Here is a 19,076-nt window from a genome sequence, read left to right as displayed (position 1 = left end):
GGAGATCCAAGGACATCGAAGGTGCCAAGCCAAGGATTAAAGCATACCAAGCCCCTCAGCAGTGAGGCGGGTTTGGTTTGCTCCGTGGTAAGCCCTTGGCATGGCGGCAGGAGATGGCACGGAATGGAAGCAGCTCTGGGCAGTGCCAGTCGGTGTAAAGCAGTGCCTGAGGGTTGTACAACCACCTCATTTTCATCTGCGGTGCTTTTATATTCGCATTGCATCAAAATGTGTCGCTGTACGGGATGAAAGGCAGCAGTAAATAGGATTGTGCCTTAATGTCAGCTGAAGCGCTGTCTTTACAAAGATGTAAACCAAAAAGCTTCAGGCTTCTTGCAGACAGAAGAAACTTGTAATACATAAAGTAGTTGTACAAAGACTCAGTAGTCCCTCAAGAGCATCTTCCCCTTCCAAAAATAAGTGGGAGAAGCCCCTCACGTAAACGCCTCTCCGCAGCCGATCGTACCTCTTCCCAGCCAGTGCCACCGACTGGGAAACCTCCTCCTGCGCTTCAGCGCCTCCTCACTCCCGGTGCCGCACCACGACCCCGCGACTGGAAGGAGAGGACTGTGAGACTGCCTGGGGGACAGACACCATCACGGCCACCCGCCCTCCCCACGGCTCCCCGTGCCCCAGCACGGCGCTCGCAGAGCGGAGCCCACCTCGCCGAGGGCCGCTCGCTGCGGGCAGCCGCGCCTCAGAGGAGCGGTTCGCCTTACAGCCCCCCGCCAGCGGCCGGGCCTGCTCCCGCCTGTCCCGCTTGGCTCCTTCTCCCTTTCTGCCACGGCTGATCTCGCCCGCCTCCCCGCCCCGGGTGCCGCTCCGGGCCCCGGCCCTCAGCGTCTCGCCACCCGCCGGCCTCAGCAGCGACGCCGCGCGGGCGCTCCCCGCCGCCTCTGCCGGCCCCGCGCGCCCTCTCAGGCTCCAGCGGCGGAGCACAGGCGACAGGGCGGCCCGGCGCTGGGTCAGAAATAACACGTTTTTGTTGTTGTTTTTTCCCCCTCTGGGTTTTTATTTCGCCCTTTTCCTGTCGGGGCGGCGGGGGGCTGGGCTGGGCTGGGGGAGGGTTTCCCGACGCTGAGGCGGCGGCGGGCGGGGGAGGGGTGGCCGCTCCCGCCGCTGGCCCAGACAGTGGGCGGGGCTGCGGCGGCGGCAGGGGGCGGGGGCGGCGCGCGCCGCCGGCGGGTTCGTGCCCGCGCGCCGCCGTCTCCGTCTCCGTGGCTGTCTCTGCCGCCGCCGCCGTCTCCGCAGTGAGGTCACGGGTGGGCGGTGCGTGCGCGTGTGCCTGTTCCGCTCCCCGGGCTGTCGGAGCCGCCGCGGCGCCGGGTGAGGAACCGGGGAGTTACCGGGCCGCTGGGGCTGGGGGACGGACGGGCGGAGGGAGCTTGTGGGGGAGGGGCGGGAGCGGCCCCCGCGGTGGGGGAAGGGCAGGAGCGCCTGAGGGGGATGGGGCTGGGGGGGAGGGGCGCGCCGCCCCGGGGGGAGGGAGCGGCGGCGGCGGCGGCGGGCTGGGGGAAGGGGGGGGCGGGCGTAGCGCGGAGGCGGCGGGCAGAGGGGGACGTGGAGGGACCGAGGCGGCGGAGCGGCGTGGGGACGGCGGCGTGGGGCGGGCTGCGCCCCCGAGGAGCCGGGCAGGGCGGACGGGCGAGACCGGCGGCGGGCACGGGGGGGGGGGGAGGGGGTGAGGCGAGCCCTGCCCGGAGCGGTGCCGGCGGGGCTGAGGTGAGTCACGGCGCGGGGAGGAGGGTGCGAGCGGCGGGATGCGGCGTCCCGGGCCCTTCCGGGAAGGAGCTGCGGGGCGAGCGGCCGGTTGCCGGGCAGAGGGGATGGAGAGCGGCCCTCCTTTTTCCACCGACCCCGTCCTTCCCGGGGGTGCACGCCGTGAGAGAGCCGCTCCGGTGCCGTTCCCCGCGCCCAGCCCGCCCGCGGCTCGCCGGGCGGTGAATGCAGCGCTTCGGGAGTTGTCTGCTGCCGCCAGCTTCACCCGTCTGCCGGGGGTTGTTCGGGGCTTAGGGCTCTAAAGGAAGGCTCCCTGCACACCCGTGTTCCGTCATTAACTGGGAAACGCGTCCCTCCTTTGACATGGCAAACTCACGTTTTGGGATCGCTTATGACCGACCTCTTTCTCTTTTCACAGGTTATCTGGAAAGACTGACAGAACTCTGTTAGCACAAGACATGAAATTAGCCGATGGCCTGGATCTTACCTCTGTTACTAATATCTTGGGGTGGGAAAATTCTGACGCATACCAGTGACATCTGTGCTAAAGGTGACTCTCTAGGGACGTTCAGTTTTTGCCGGCGATCTGGATCAGCCTTAATTTGGGAATTTATTTGTGAACTACCATAGTAACTCGTGTGGTGGTGGTGAAATCATAAAGTTGGCAGCACAATAAAGCAAGCCCTTAAGATTGTGTTTGATCTCAGAGAACTGAAAGTGCTGAATAAAATTTTCACACGACTTAAACTACGTTTTTGGATCAGTTAAGATCAACGTTCTTCAAACTGAGACCATTTTTCTATTTTAATATTTAAATAGAGACTTATTTGAAAAGACAGTATATTTTTTAAAGAAAAAAAATCAAGGATGGACACTCTTGCATCAACTCAATTGGTTTTTACTAAATCGCTGTACAAGATTGCTGTGTAAAATAGCGGGTAGGGTATGAAGAGAAGCCTTTTGTATACATATCGGAGTGGGGTTTTTATATGAGGAAATTGAACAAATAACTATAAAACTAAAAAATAATATTGTTTAACCTCTCCATTATTAATTTTATGATATTGCATGCAAAATGGGTTACAGTTTTTACCGTTGGAGGCAGCAGAAGTAACATTTTACTGAAGGGAGTGCAAAACGTGGTGTGCCTGAGATAATCAAGATCACTTGAAAATTTTTTTTTTTTATATGAACAAGCAGGAAAATGCATATTCAGTACTTACTTAATTAAAGTTCTGGTGTTTAGCGATGGAAAACCCACAAATAAACTTCCCTTTAGGTCTAGTTTCAGACCAAAAAAGGAGTGGGATCCAAGAGGATGGGAGTCCTCCATTAAAAAAAGCAATGACAGAAATGCACGTAAATAGCAAAGTACGAGTTGTAATAAATAAATTGCCAACAATAAAGAAGGAGAACTTGGATGAATATGATGAAACGGCTGTGGAGGCTGATGGGGAAACCGCCAAGCCAAACAGTACTTCACTATCTGAGCCTTTGAATTTAAATCCGGGTTTGAAACACACGTTGGCACAGTTCCACTTGAGCAGCCAGAGTTCGCTGGGTGGACCAGCAGCTTTTTCAGCTCGTTATTCCCAGGAAAGTATGTCACCCACTGTCTTCTTGCCTCTTCCATCACCGCAAATACTTTCTGGTCCACTTCTCATTCCTCCAGACAGCTCCACAGAACTCACCCAGACTCTGCTGGAGGGGGAATCTATCTCTTGTTTTAAAGTTGGAGGAGAAAAAAGACTTTGCCTTCCTCAAGTGTTGAATTCGGTTCTCCGAGACTTTTCCTTGCAACAGATCAATACAGTGTGTGACGAACTGTATATATACTGCTCAAGGTGCACTTCCGACCAGCTTCATATTCTGAAGGTTTTGGGAATTCTTCCATTTAACGCTCCGTCCTGTGGGCTAATTACACTGACTGATGCTCAGAGACTATGCAATGCTTTACTACGTCCTCGCACTTTTCCACAAAATGGTAGTTTTCTCCCTGGTAAGAACACCTTGGCCCAATTGAAAGAGACTGGCAGTGCCTTTGAAGTAGAGCATGAATGCCTGGGCAAGTGCCAGGGGTTGTTTGCACCTCAGTTCTACCTTGCACCAGATGACCCGTGTATCCAGTGTTTAGAGTGCTACGGGATGTTCTCACCCCAGACGTTTGTGATGCATTCACACAGATCCCCGGACAAGAGGACCTGCCACTGGGGATTTGAATCGGCCAAGTGGCACTGCTACTTGCATATTAACCAAAAATACTTAGGAACATCAGAGGAGCGGGAACTGAAACATCTCTTGGAGGAAATGAAGGAGAAATTTAGCGAGAAAAATCAGAAAAGAACTCGGTCCAAAGTAAGTTCACCTACTCTTGTAAAGCTCCCAAGTCTCTTTCTGCTCACACGTAGATACTTGTTTTGGAAGCACATTGCTTGCGTTTTGTAAATGGGAATGCTTGTCAAATCAAGCCTAAGTTAAGTTTGTGAGAGAGCTTCACCGTGGAAATACATTTCTCATTAAAAGGTGCGGTAATTTCTTTCCTCTTTGGGCTGTATGTAACTTCATGCGAGCTGGTTTGGCTTTGTTGGTTCTTGTTCTGTTCTGAAGTATGCAGTCACTGGAAAATTCAGAGCTATTGTGGAAATTTTCATACTCCTATTTGACCTTTGAGTACATTTTATATGGTGTGTGTTGCAGCAGCTGAGCAAAGCAGAAAGGAGCTTGAAAATCAAGTATTACAAATTAATTCTTCATTTATTATGTTTACTCCAGCAGACACACGTGCGGTATATGGCGACCTGGCTTGCTGACCAGCCATCTCATGATGGGCAGTAGTGCATTGATAAGTTGCTGTTTAGAAGCCCGAAGTCTGCTTGTTCAGCAATAGCTTTCTGTTTAAACTGGTTGTATAGAGAAATATGCCAAGAAGAGGGGGTTTTAAGCAACCCAAGTAATGAGCTGTAGGCCGGTATCTTGACAATGGTTAATAATAGCCATCGTATTTTTTCCTAAAATACTGCCGCAAGTCTGCACTGTGGTTCAAAAATACAGAGCTTATTTTTCCCTTAGAGAGCTTCTACTTTAAATAAGACAAACAACAGATAAATACTGAACATCATAGATGTTTCAGTTCATAGAATGTACAGTTTTTGGGGTATAATTTAAACTTAAGTCATTTTGTAATGCTTCCTGCCTCACTGCTATGTTTCTTTTCAGAGTATTTGGCATTTATATGTCTGTTTGATGGCTGCTGGTGTGATTATGTATCCATCTTGCCTGTTGGATGTTTTCTGGTGGATTTCAAAATAGCAGGAAGAACAGTCCAGGTGGTAGAGCCCAAAAAGGTGTGCTATAAGCTGACACCTGTCAGCATAAACTTCCAAAAAGTTCATATTGCAGAAAGGCTTACTGCAGTAACAGGTATTTTTGCAGTTGTGCCAGCCTACAATAAGGGATTTTAGCAGAAATTTTCCATGAATGTCTGCAATATGGCGTGCTTCCACATGCTGAATTAGTTGAAGATGCAGGTAAGTTCATGGCAAGGAGACTTGGCAGTCTTGATCCTTGCAAAGCCACTGTAGGTAATAAACTACAGTGTGGTGGAAATAGTCTTCCATATTTATACCTATAGTGCTACTTCCCTTTTCACAGTAGCAGATTTCAGACCACAAGATCTTTCAGTTTCATGTGTACAGATGAGGAAACCAGCTGAAATTAGCACTAACAGTAATTTGGACGGGATTGGTGCAAATGACATACAAAAACTTTCTGGAGTCTTGTGTTGCAGACCTGTATAGTTCTTTCTTACAAAGCATATGAAGTCAGAATGAGAGAGAAACTGTGAAAACTTGAACAAAGATAAAATGGTGGGCGAGGGTTCTTTTTCCGGGTTTTGGGGGTTTTTTTTGTCTCATGGATATTCTTCTAGAAAGGAGAAAACATTAAAAGAGTTTAATAGCCGAGTGTTGGAGCACAGCCTTCGTTTCCTTCTCTTGGGGAACCTTGGGCTGCTTCAGTTGTCTTTTCTTTCCCTCCTTTCTGTGGTGTGAGACAGGTATTAGGTACACCATGTAGACATTCCCTTTTCTTAAAATCCCAGGGAAATTTATTTGCAGGATGTTCCGTTTGCTGTTCTGTCACCTTCTTACCACCTTTGCTGAGTCAGTCCTCAGAAGTGCCAATGCATCTTTGAGGTGATCTTGGAGGGCCCAGGAAGAACAGTTGCCCTTGGCCAGGTGTTTATCCATGCAGTACTAATAAATTTTTAATCAAATCCCATAGCCTTTGGAGCATCCTAGATCCTGTGCCTTGCCTTTCTCCTTAGCGTTTCACCTCACAGTGCAAATAAGCTTTTGCTTTTATGTTTTAAGAGCAGACAATGTACTCACAACGTTAATTCCTTTCTGTTCTTTGTGCTAATAAGAAAGCTGCAAGCTGTATATTTGTCACCGAGTTTCTCATTTTCCGTTGAGTTCTAGACTCTGCAGTGTAACATCCACCTGCTCTTCATGGGAACAGCTGTCACTGAGTCTCTGCTGATCTCTGTGTTGTCAGACCCTCATTCCCTTTGACTTTGCGACACTTTCTGATAGTTGCTCTGCACTAAAACCTTGTCTTGCTTCTCAGACTGTCCTTGAAATTGGTCACCGTGCATGGGGAGAAGCTCGCAGTGTGGAGAGTTAACATTTCTTCTGAGTATTTCTGTAAATCCCATCTCTGCTAAGACTACTGGCTTAATGATTAGGCTGAAACCACTACTTACTATATTTGTTTTTATTAACACCTTTGTACAACTAGCTTTAGAAGAAAAAAGAGTCATATTTTTCTTGTAGCCTTTTCAAACAGCTTAGGCAGAAGTCATTCAATTTTAAATTTACTTGGATATATTGCGTTTATAGAATTATTTAAGAGCATCTGAACTAAACAGATTGTTTGGTAATGAAATACACATGTATAGATTGAAGTAGATGCCTTATCTCTATTTTATTAACCTAGATGATGAGGAAGTAATCATGTTAGAAAAAGACTTCATGTTTATTTATGATTACCTTTCATTTTCTTTCCCAAGTAAAAATTTGATTGCAAGTTACATAATTCATTTGTAAAATGCACGCTAATGGGTAGACAGTACAGTTGGTTTCCATTTGAAATGGGTGGGAATGTAAAAATCTGACCTAATAACTCAAAAATACAGATTACTTCATACATAATTTCATTTGTAAACATGTTAAAATGTGAGTCCTAAAATGTGGAGAAGATATGAATCAGAAGTTAAAATTGGATTACTGTGTACTAGCTGTAATGTAAGTAGAAGAATACATGTACATTATTTAACTTACTAGAATGATCTGAATAGTAGAAAAAAGTTGACAAGTGTCAGGATGAGGCCATTTTTCTAGAGATTATTTGCTGTATTTCAAATCTTTATTATTTAAAGGCTTGATTATGAATTTACTCTTCTGGAGCTTCCTTGTACCCTCCCTCCTTTCTATCTGCGTTGGAACTGATTTGAAGAACTGCAGGGGTGGAGTTAAATTTCAGTTTCATTGCTAGAGCTGAATTTAGTGGGCTGGAAGTTTTGACCAGAATATTGTAGATGGGATTTGGTCTCTCTCATGATCAAGTGGCATTTGATTCTGCAGACTTTGGTACAAGCCACACCTGGGTAATTGGGTACTCACTGTGACACTTTATTTCAGGGTGTGTAAATGTAAACTTTTCTGATGTCTTGTACAGAAGAAATTGTGAAGATACTAGAATGCTAGGTGAAGCTTTCAGTACAGTAGGATTTTTTTTAGCTTTATAGGCTTGCTTTTTTTTTTTTTTTTAAATTAATTGAGCAACTTCCCAAAGGTGTACTGGGTCTGGCTGGAATGGTGTTAACTTTCTTCATAGCAGCCTGTGTGGTGCTGTGCTTTGGATTTGTGGCTAAAACAGTGTTGGCAGCACACCAGTGCTTTGGCTGCTGCTGAACAGTGCTTCCTTCCACAGTGTCAGTGCCTTCTCTGTTTCGTGCTTGGCCCCTGCAGCGAGGAGGCTGGGGGTGGGCAAGAGGTGGGCAGGGGACACAACCACAACAGCTGGCCTAAATTGTCAAGGAGATGTTCCATACCATGTAATGTCATGGTCAGGGAAAAAAAAAATGCGGTAGAAGAACAAGAAAGGGAGTTTTGGCATCCAAGGTGGACGTTGTTCAGAGACTGGCTGGGCATCAGTCTACCTGTGGGAGGTGGTGAACGATATCCTTTCCTTCACTGGGTGGTTGTTTTGGTTTTTTTCTTTCCTTCACCTATTAAACTGTCTTTATCTGGACCTGTGAGCTTTCTTGCTTTTGTCTCTACCCTGCAGGGGGTGGTGAGGGAGCAGCTGTGTGGGTGCTTGGTTGCTGGCTGGGGTCAACTAACTACCCCTTACCCAAAAACCTGCTTCCCAAGGCTATTTTAATACAATGAAATTAAGAATCAATTTCTTAGCTATGAGTCTTGTTTAAATATATGATGAGACGCCTTTCACGTGAAATTAATAGTAACTTTGCAGTGGAGCACCAGGTATCACCAGTAACTTTGATTAAAGAGTAATTCCAAAAATGTTTCTCGAGACAAACAGAACAAGAATTGCTAACCAAATAAAAAATGCACAGAAGTTTTTTAAGATGATCTATTCTGATGCTCCTGAATTAATTTTGTTTCTTACTGCAAAGGAAATGGAGTTGTCATGTTACTGCAGCAGCTTTGCCCGCTTTTGCAATAAAAATTCGTGACAACTAAAGAAAAGTTCTGTCTCTGGAACACCAGTAATTGTTCCATTTTATTCACAGATTTTATTTTGTAATAAAGTTTCTGGCAAGTGCTTACTATCATGTGGATAGTTTGTTGCAAAAGGCTCCTACAACCTTTTGGGAATCCTAGTTTCTGCTTTCTGTTTCTCCCAAACGTTTTTAGGATGCCTCTGACAGAGTTCTGGAAACTCACAGAGCTTTTATAATAGGTGTGTAAAGAGATTTTATTTTAATTTTCTTCCTACTTTGCCTGTAATGGGAAATTGGAGATTGAAGACACTTCTGTGGTTTGCATCACCCTGCATCTCTGCGAAAGACACTCCATTTTCCAGTACCCCAGTTTTTCTGGTGTGCATGTATTAATGATGTAAATGCCACTCCACTGAGGAGTGTTTATGAAAATGTAAATAACATGTACCCATCTTCCAATTACAAATTTATTTTCTTTTCTTTAGGCAGATTCACAGCAGAGCCTGGAATTATCGCAGTGGTATCCGGTTATAAAGCAAGAAGCAGAAACTGATCCGCAGCCATCCTCCTTTTTCCATCCCAGGTAACTGAATTTCCTGTGTAGAGGAATAAGCGCTGTATGTACAAGTATTTAAATATTTTGGGTATTCTAAGATAATTCAAACTGAAAAAACTGTACTTGCAACCTGAACTGTTAGAAAAACTCTAAGGGATCACACAGGAAAAATTGAACGATAACTTTTTATGCATTTATTAGCGTAAATATTAATGAACTGCTTATGAGTGGATTTTGGTACAGGACTCAAGCTGTGATCTCTGAGTGTTCTTCAGTAGGCAATACAATTGAAATGTAAGTACAATTTCCCTTTTCAGAGTAGAAATGACAGAAGGTAATTTTTAATCTTTCATGTTTTAATATAATGCATGCATGTGGAAAGCTGCATAGGGCCTGTTTACCATGAGTGCAACTTAATTTCCTTTTAAAAAAGGCTTATAAAAGGTGTTTGAAGGCTTTCTTCACGCTGCAGCAATGGCTACGGCGAATTGTCTGTTGATTAGTTTCCTGGTTTTAGAAACTGAGTGTATTTCCTTAACATAGTACAAAGTTTGTCATCTGCATCAGCAAGGGAAACAGTTTTTCTTGACAGACCTCTTACCCTCATCCCCATGTGGTTATGCATTTACTGTATATGGGTGAGATCAGACTCTTTTGATTAGTGGCATGCATCAAAGCAACACACATGCATCGAACTAGTTCCCGTGCAAACACATGAATGGTGGAACTTCTCTCATGGTCCCTCAGTTTGCTGTTTTTATCACTGCCTTCCTTCAGAACTAGGAGAAAGGGAAATGTTGAAGGCAGCACTGTTAACTCCAGCATTGTAACACTGATTATTCTGGCACTGACCTTAACACATCTGGCACTCTTTCCCTCTGTTCTAGATAAAAGCTGAGTGGCTAGGTTAGAGCGGTACAGAAGGATGCTCCCAGGAGTCCAGGAGCTGTGAAAATCCAGACAGATTGTTCAATATATGTGGGAAGGAAGGTCCAGCATTGGTCTCAGACATGCCCCAATGCTGTCAGTACACAGCTTTGCGATTTAAAGAGTGATATGCTCATTTCGACTTCACCAATCACTTCCCTCATCCTCCGTTGCTAATATAAGGATTATGAAAATGCTAGAGTCTGGATTCAGTGGCATTCTAATTTCACTCTTTGTTTTTAAATGAAGACTTCATGTGATTTTCTTTTTTTTTTTTTTTTTTAAATCAGCCATCTTTGAGAAATCCTCTTGGTTGATAGCCTCAAAACCTTATCTAGATAATCTGCTCAGCAAAGATTAAGTGGGTCATTAGGATTTCCTTTTGCATAGGAAAAATTTAAAAAGGACATGCTTATTTTTCATTGAAATTTTACAGTTTGAAATCGTGTTGAATTTAACTTACTGCTCTGTACCAGTCATTATTTATTATGCTTTACCTTTCATTCTTAATTTTACTGTTCTGCTATTTCAGTTACTACCTTTATATGTGTGATAAAGTGGTTGCCCCAAACGTATCTCTTGCATCACAATATAAGGATGTTGCAAAATCAACAGTCAAAGCTTCAGAAGTAATTAAATCCTCACCTGGACAGTCAGAGAAGAAGCTCAGTAGCGGAAATCACAAAAAAGCTGCCTCCTATCCAGAGCTTTCTCTTGAAGAGCAGGAAAAAATTGACTTGAAAACTGGCATGGAGCAGCATAAACATTTAGGTGAGAGGTGAAAATTATGTTGAAGTCTTTTCACTGTTTATACCATATAATTTTTGAAAGCTCAGTGCCAACCTAGTATTTTGTGATGTCACTTCAGTTTTCCAAAAATTCTTTTGATGTTTTTATAATCTTCGATATTCTTTGCGTTTTTTTCATTCTGAAAGTTTACTTTTCTGTGATTATTATGCTGTGTTCCTCGTTTCTCTATAGATTCACCTGTACCAACTCGTTCTGCAAGAGGTGGGAAATCTGAACGTATTTCTTCCAAACTCACTAGAGACTCTAGCCGTGTTGAAGTAGGTAACGATGTGCGAACCTTGTCCCCCACTCTCATGAAAGACATCAGTTGTGAAGATGACAAGGGAAGGATCATGGAAGAAGTAATGAAAACCTATATCAAACAGCAAGAAAAACTAAACACCATTTTACGGAGGAAACAGCAGCTTCAAATGGTACAGTGCCAATCTGAGTGCTTTTCACTTTTGTCACCAGAAAACTGAAATTAACTTGTTGGTTCTAGAATCAATGTCACGGATTACATTCATTTAGAAACACCAAAACACGCAGATAAGTTTCCCCCAGCTTGAATCCAGACACCAAATCCTTAATATCCCTTATGCTCATTAGGTTTGAATCCACTAATAGTTGGTGTCTTTTCAGTTTGCAGCTACTGTGTTCAAGCAGCTCCTTCATCTGTTTTATCCAAATGAAAACTACTTTCACTTCAAAATGTTTTCCAAACATTTAAGTTATTTTGGCAAATACAGTTTAAATCCTCGAAAACTTCTCAGTTTTCAGGATTTTAAAGATGTGGACATCAGTATTCTAGAAATGGTCTTATCACTGCCCTGTATTAAAAAGAAACAAACCACCTTCCTATTTCTATTTGATAAGCTCTTGGTTTTAGGGGGATTTTATTAGTCTTTTAATAATGGATGACATTAGAAGCTAGTGTTCACTTGTGATTTTGCCTCATTTCTGTTTTCTGCATTAAGATAAATACTGTCTTTGCTTCTTACATTCATAGACCAGACCTAATTTTTTATTTCATTTTATTTAACATTAAGCTCAAAATCTATGAGCTCAGATAGGGCCCTAGAGCTGCTACTTTTAACTTGTTCTGCTGTTGGAGGTAAAGCTTGTAGATAAGTTAAAAAAAATTAAGACTTTAAAAAATATCAAAATGCTAGTGGAAAAAGAAATCAAACAAATTTATTCTGTTTTCTGATAATGCACTTCTTTCATCTTCAAAGCATATTTTAGTAAATCAGTGCTGCTGCTTTCTGAGGTTCACTGCTGGAAGTTGTGAATCTTGTTTCTGGAAGCTCTGTGTACTTGAAAGTATAAATAATTTCTTTATATTGAAATGCTTGCTACAGAATTCCAGGCTACTACTGTTAAGTAGACAAGTACTACAAAATCAGGCCATTGTTGTTGGTAGATAAATGTGCTCTTTTTGGCCTCATTGTTTCCAGATACACATTTAAATTCAGTTTTTTGCTTTTCTGGTCTTAGAATTGAGGTGTATGTGGTGGTGATGATTTTTCTTGACAGGAAGTGGAAATGTTAAGCAACTCTAAAGCTATGAAAGAATTAACTGAAGAGCAGCAGAATTTACAAAAAGAACTTGAATGTTTGCAAACAGAGCATGCTCAAAGAATGGAAGAATTTTATTTTGAGCAGAGAGACTTGGAGAAGAAACTGGACCAAGTGATGAAGCAAAAGTGTAGCTGTGACTCCAATTTAGAAAAAGACAAAGAAGCTGAATATGCAGCACAGGTGAGAAGGGAAAGTTTTTTTTAAACCAAACTGTATTTAGTGTATCAGAAAATTGAGAAGCTATTGCTCAGCCACCTTAAGGTTTCATGTTCTCCATGCGTTCTGATTCCATAGACTAATAGGTCATGGTGACAGCAGTATTTATTTGCCTGATTTATTTGATGGAAACTGAGGTAGAATGCAGCTTGGAGAAACACTTCACCTGTCAAGTGTTACAGGATTTTCTTTTCAGATATTTTCATGATGTTCCTGATGAAATATTAATCTTAAACATAAAGTCTGTTCCACTGTCATTTAAAACAAATCATGTTTTTCGTGTATATAAACCTGCCCATGTTATAGTATTAAACATTCTCATTTTAGTTTTAGAAATAAGCTATTAATCTTTTTCTTCCTTTTATGTTAAAAAAAAAATAAATCGAACCTCTCAGCCACCTTTTTGTCAGGTTAGTAGCCTACCTTGCTGCTTTTTCTGTTCCTTGGTGGTAGAATCTTCTGCACTATCTGATGAGCCTCCCTCTGTGCTCTATCAAAGCATTTAGTCAAGAGTTCCCTTGGAAGTGAAAATCATATTTTTGTCTTCCATTGCTGCCTCTTGGGTTCATATGTTGAACCCTATGGAGAAACTTTTTCTTTCTTTTTAACTTTTACTATTGTTTTCCTTCATGCTGGAAGCCCTTTGTGTCATTTCAATGGGAAAAATCAAGTTAATGCCAAGGGAGCCTTGGAATGCCCCTTTCAAAATCAATTGCAGTTATGATTAAATGTATATTGATGTATTTTGTACTGTGTGACAGAAAACTAGTCTTCACAGGTTTTTTTTTTAAAGTAAACGAAATCGGAAACTTAAGCTCAGTAAAGCTTTGTGGTCATTTGATCACAACTGTCTGTATTTCCTGTTCTTAGTGTCTCAAACTAAGAAACAGGCAGTACTTGAGAGACAGGTTTTGGTATTTTTGGGGAGTAGGGCAGAGACTAGCATCATAAATCCTTCTCATGAATTTAATTTCATGACATCCCACTCCACAGTTTCCTAGCCTTTGCTGCCAGAAATAATCCTCTCTGACTAAGTCCTGATTTACTAAACATCTGGTACAAGCCCTATTACTGCAAGTAACAACATGTTCTAATTTATGAAGATAATCACGTATAGCACGTTTTATAGGGCTTGTGTAGCTTACTTTCTTTAGAGGGTAAAAACCATAGATTGTTCCCCAAGGAGATTGGCTGGTTGTTTCTTTTGAAGTTAGACTTTGAAAACTAAATACGTTCCTTGCATGGAAGTTTACTCTGTCATTACCTGTGTGGTAGAGCTATTCACAACATATAATTTGAACCTTTTTCTCCATTTATCACATCTTACAATGGATTTTGGACCCTAGGTTCCAAGCATTTGTCAGAAGTACCCGAGTTAAACAGAGGTCTTGGCAAAAGGTGACTTCCCCGAGCTATGTATACAGAGTTTAAGAAAAGCCTTACTCCAATGTTTTCTTGAAGCAGTTGCCAGGCTGCCCTTTCTCTCTGGGAACCGTGGACTGGGAGGAACCCTCTTTGTACATTAAACAAAATTAATAATTTGGGCTTTGGAACTTGTTTAAATGTCTGTTCTTCTTTCTAGGCCTGTCTGAAGATGCACTAAGTGTCTTCTCCTGCTTTTTGACTTCTTTATTGAATTGTCTAGTTTAGTTGTTACTCTACCCTGTCAGTCACAGTAGGGCAGTATAACCAGTACTGGAACCTTTCCTTAGAGCTGGAAATCAAAACTCAACCAGAGACGTGTTTGTGTAGTGCGTGCTGTAACATGCAGGCAGTGGGCATTTTCGTACTGCAACAGTTCACTTAATCCTAGTAGTGGAGTCGGAAGACTTGCATTAATTTGCAAGCAAAATATTGCTGTCTAAGAAATGCTTAAATATTTCTGATTATGCTAAGAACTGTTTAAATATTTCCATGTATACCAGTGGAGATGAAGATCCACTGAATGTGGTGTTTCTCTAAAATCAGCACAGCAGTTTCTTTGCCCACTACATTTTATAGCAGTTGGTGAACACCAGTGATCCTGTATATTCCTGCTTCGTTCATGCTTTTCTTCTTTTCATTCTTCCTCATTTTCAGTGAGATGTATGCTTAGTGATGATTTAGATTGGATAGATACCTGTCATTATAAAGGTAGATGGATTTTTTTAGATTGTGAGGTCTTTTTGAAAGAAATAACTCCTTAAGTCAATGGCAGAGAAGATAACCGATTTTCAGTCTCCTTCCTGTTTTAACTGCTGGTAGTATACATATAAGCAATTTGATAATAACCTTCCTACACTTGAAAAAAATTGTCAGATGTTTCCAGATCTCACAGTAAATAAGTTTTGATGACACTCTAGCAAGTTTGAATTTTACTGTACTCCAAAGATGAGAAGTTCATTTAATTTCTGTGTTTAAACACAAAATAAATCACAAAAATTTTCAGGTGGACTCATGTTTGTATTTGAACACACACATAAATGCACAGGCAGTTATGGTCAAGATTTTCCGAATCTCATTTCTGGTAATTCTATTTCATTTATATTAAAGGGTATCAGAAAACAGTGTTGGTGGTTTTGATTGTTCTAGAAATGCATTCAGGCTTTGAAATAAAGAAGTAACATTTTGTCAGGTAAGAGAAATGAATGTGGAAAATGAAAAAGTGCTATTTATTCTGGGATTTGTGAAACCTCTGATCACAACCTTCCTAACAGATTATATGTATGATTGAAATGGTCTAGTGTGACAGTTCATATAATTACAATTTATATGTATTTAAAATTTAGACTTTCCCATTTTTTTATTATAGCATGATGCTTATGCAGCTTTGCATATTGATGTCATTTGCTAATTGTGTAGAGGGTAACTGCATAATTCTTGATAACTGCAGAAGCTGAGCTGATAAATACTGGTGAACCAAAGTATTTTTCTCTGATGCATAGGGTGGTCATCACTGGCATCTTGAAATGAATAGTTGACATTTACAAATAAGTTTGCTAAAATTTGCTCTCCATTTTACAGCTGGCAGAATTGAGACAGAGATTGGATCATGCAGAGGCAGATAGACAAGAGCTTCAAGATGAACTGAGACAAGAACGAGAGGCAAGGGAAAAGTTAGAGATGATGATAAAGGAATTGAAGCTACAGATCTTGAAATCTTCAAAAAATGGAAAAGGAAAATAGAAATTGGAAGAGGAAGCATGACTGCGTCCTTCAAACAGGGTGTTCTGGTTTTTAATGAATTATGAGCAGTTTCTGTGTGATAAGAAAAAGTATTCTCTACAGATTTCTATTTCCCAGACAAGTGCAGATGAAGATATACATATATATAAATAAATAGATAGGTATACATTTTTAGATTTTCCTAACCAATGAAAATCTGCGTTTATTTCTACTGATGTTTTTCTCAAACGATGAAAAGTACGAAACTCTTCATTTAGAGTGACCAGTTTCTGTCTAATGCAGTCTCGAGGACTCTATACCTTTTAACATTGTGTGTTAGAATGTATGTGGTGATCTTTATTTTGCTATCAATTGCACATCCAGTTATAAAAGTACATTAAAAAAAATCGATACTCTTCAAGGTGAAAAATAGTTTGGGTTTCAGTGAGAATTATGTGTTCTCCAACTGGGGAGAGGCAAGGCAGCTTTTCACCTGTAAAGTAATACTCAAAATTGCCACGTTAATAGATGATTGATCATCAAAAGTGATTTACCAGCGTGAATTTTTCCCATCATTTCATTGTGTGAAGTCAAGCTGATCTTTTTGCTATTTTCTATTTAACAACTTGTTATCAACCTAAAGAGTTTTAGAGCCAGCATTTGCTTGCCATGCTGGAAGGAAAAAACATTAGGGTTTTTTTGTAAATTAAAAAAATTTACAATTACAGTGGAATCTTTGGAGATTAAAAATTCGCATATTTCTTTTGTTTTCTTCTATATAATAGGTATGAAAGAAACATTAATAAAAGACTTAAAGGTGGGGCTTTTCCTTCTAGAAACCGAGAAAGCTTGACTTAACTGTTTTTCAGATCCTAGTGCTTTCAAGAAAAATATTATTTATTAAAAAATACTTATTAGTTTCTTTAGTATCCTAAGCCTCCACGCTTTGAACTTCTTGCCAATTGGTGGATTTTTCTTTCATGACATAGAACAGGCCTTAACTGACATTGCGATAATAGCTTAAAAATTAAAATTCTGAGATATGGCACTTTGAAAATCATTTTGATAGTCTCTGTATTTGAATGGCATGGTAACATTACCATGAATTAAGAAATACAGCATGTTTGTTAAGCTATAACATTTGAAAATGTGTAATTGTACAGAATTACTGTTTGATGTATATATAATGTTTGAATACTTCAGAAGTCTGGTTCCTAGTGGATTAAACGCATGACTACAAAGTTGGATGAAGAAATACTTTTTTGCACTTCTCTCCAAAAAGTTTGATATAGCTGACAGCTGTTAGCTGATTATGGCAATGACTAGGAATATTTTAGTAGTTCTAGTATTTCACTACATAATTTTAACCTATGCTTTAGCTTCTGGTTTTGAGGTGCTTAGATTTATTATTCTCTTAATAATTCAGTTAATTCTGGATGAAACCACTAGTAAAAGCCTACATTGACTTTTTTTTTTCCCCTGAACTAGTAAAACTGAAAATTTCTGAGTTCGTTTTTGTTTCTCTTTTACTGGTATAACAGGACTGAATATCACAGAGAAAGATAAAATTGCACATATCTTTAAATTGAATGAGAAATGAGGTGGTAAATTAAATGTCACGGAGTCATAGGATGACTCTTTGATAGCTGTGCATAATTTTGTTTATGGACTCTTGTCATATTTACACTGATGACTAAAGCAGTTTAGATGAAAAAATATGAAAGAATTTTTTTGTCAGCGTTGATGAGAAAAGAGAACCCAGATTACATTTTTCCCTTCTTCAACTCCATCTCCAAATTTTTGCTTACAAAAAACAAAACGAAAAGGAAAAAGCCTGTCTTTGCAGCATGGTTTGGAAGGAAAAGTGCTGACTATAAATGATTCTGCTTGTGTATCCACCACTTCCTTTAGAAACTGAGTGAATGTTTTATTGTAACAACCCTCAAAACCATGGCGATAGGGAGAGTAGGCAAGAATGTTGACAAAAGTGTGATTATTAGGGAATGGAGCTTGAAGTAGTCCAACTTGATTGACAGAGCCTACGTTGGATTAGCTAGATGGCCAAGTAAGAAAACACCGTCTTGGGAAACTGAAAGGTTTCATCACGGTATTGTCAAAGGATCGAGAGATCCCGTTTCTAGTTGCTTTTCAGAATCGGTGTTCTGAACCAGACTCGTTCGACTGTCAGTGTAGGTAAGGCCGTACAGACTCGTTTAATACAGCTGCAGTAACTAATTTACCACGGTATTTATAGCTTAGCCATTGAATGTATGGAACCCTCATGGGATTATTATATTAGAATACTGTATATTCCGTTTTCATTCGGGTCTTGTCTATGTTATGCGACTTCAGCTAAAATGTCCCCTTTTGCCACCGGTGGCAGTCGCAGCGGCATACTGGTACAGCCCGGGTTCCTCTGCCTCAGCCAGCACTTCGACTGTCTCTCAACCAGCTGTTAACTGGTTTATGCTGTAGACTATTAAAATACTGGTGGTCATAATTTGTACTGATATTTTCACTCTTGCAAGAACTCGAGCAGCTATGTGATGTTTTAGCAATTCCAGCTGCAGATACAGCCGCCTAATCGTTTTAAAACATCTGGCTGAAAAAAAGCTAATGGAACATTTATTGAAATGACTTTAAAAGTAGCTTTGTAAATATTCCATTTAGTTAATCTAAAGTTAGAATGCATTTTAAATTATTGTAATCCTCTTAAAATTCTTAAATATTACTTTCAGGCTCTTGACATAACATAAATAATTTTCATATGTGTAGACTTAATTTTATACTGATTTTAAGTAATAATGTATACATAAATGTGCCATAGATTTTGTGTGTTCACAGTCTTTGAAAGATAGGGTTTTTTAGTAAATTGTAAATAATACTGTATAAGTTCTAGAACAAAATACATGTTAACCTTTTTTCACTACCTTGTACTAGTTATATTGAAAGGGTTATTTTACAGCCTACTATAGGAACTTGGAATGCACACAAGGGCCCTCGCTTAAGTGCACACTTAACGGTAGAAATGAATTCTGTCACGAGGTCCTCGCTTCTGGTCATAGCATGCTCATTTTATGTACTATTATTTGTTTTGCCTTCAGTTATTGCTTGCTGATCTTTCAGGCAGGACGTCGTTTTCCCAGATAGTTGTGACATGAAGCCTTTAGGAAAAAAAAAATCCTTAAATTGTCCGTAATTTTGAAAGTTGCATTATTAAACACCTAGACCAACATCAAAGTTGCCTAGTGCGCCTTTTGGAACAAAGTCAGTAGGATTCAAGGTGAATATCTAGTTTGCTCCTGTACTTTTGTAGAAGAGAACTTCGACATGCTTTGTGTACTCTGATGAACAAGGAAACATACGCGCTTAGAGAGTAAAACTCCAGTAATTTTG

General features: G+C 40.8%; 1 protein-coding gene across 1 annotated transcript; it reads left to right on the top strand.

The window, feature by feature from the left end:
* The first annotated feature begins 1,189 nt into the window (after positions 1–1,189).
* On the top strand, positions 1,190–18,861 carry SKIL (SKI like proto-oncogene). The gene is made up of 7 exons (XM_075761573.1): positions 1,190–1,326; positions 2,138–4,074; positions 8,953–9,050; positions 10,483–10,721; positions 10,932–11,173; positions 12,276–12,500; positions 15,540–18,861. Exons 2-7 carry the CDS (start codon positions 2,968–2,970, stop codon positions 15,699–15,701), a joined length of 2,073 nt encoding a protein of 690 aa, XP_075617688.1. The 5' UTR covers positions 1,190–1,326; positions 2,138–2,967; the 3' UTR covers positions 15,702–18,861.
* Positions 18,862–19,076: the final 215 nt, after the last annotated feature.

The sequence above is a fragment of the Balearica regulorum genome, chromosome 9 (genome assembly GCF_011004875.1).
Source record: "Balearica regulorum gibbericeps isolate bBalReg1 chromosome 9, bBalReg1.pri, whole genome shotgun sequence".
Taxonomy (NCBI): domain Eukaryota; kingdom Metazoa; phylum Chordata; class Aves; order Gruiformes; family Gruidae; genus Balearica; species Balearica regulorum.
This window is presented reverse-complemented; position numbering and strand designations above follow the sequence as displayed.

Excerpts from the sequence above, each read along its gene's own strand:
- SKIL (XM_075761573.1), top strand. The coding sequence starts at position 2,968 with ATGGAAAACCCACAAATAAACTTCCCTTTAGGTCTAGTTTCAGACCAA. Across the intron at positions 10,722-10,931 it reads GGAGCAGCATAAACATTTAG|ATTCACCTGTACCAACTCGT; the intron begins GTGAGAGGTGAA and ends GTTTCTCTATAG. Across the intron at positions 12,501-15,539 it reads AAGCTGAATATGCAGCACAG|CTGGCAGAATTGAGACAGAG; the intron begins GTGAGAAGGGAA and ends TCCATTTTACAG.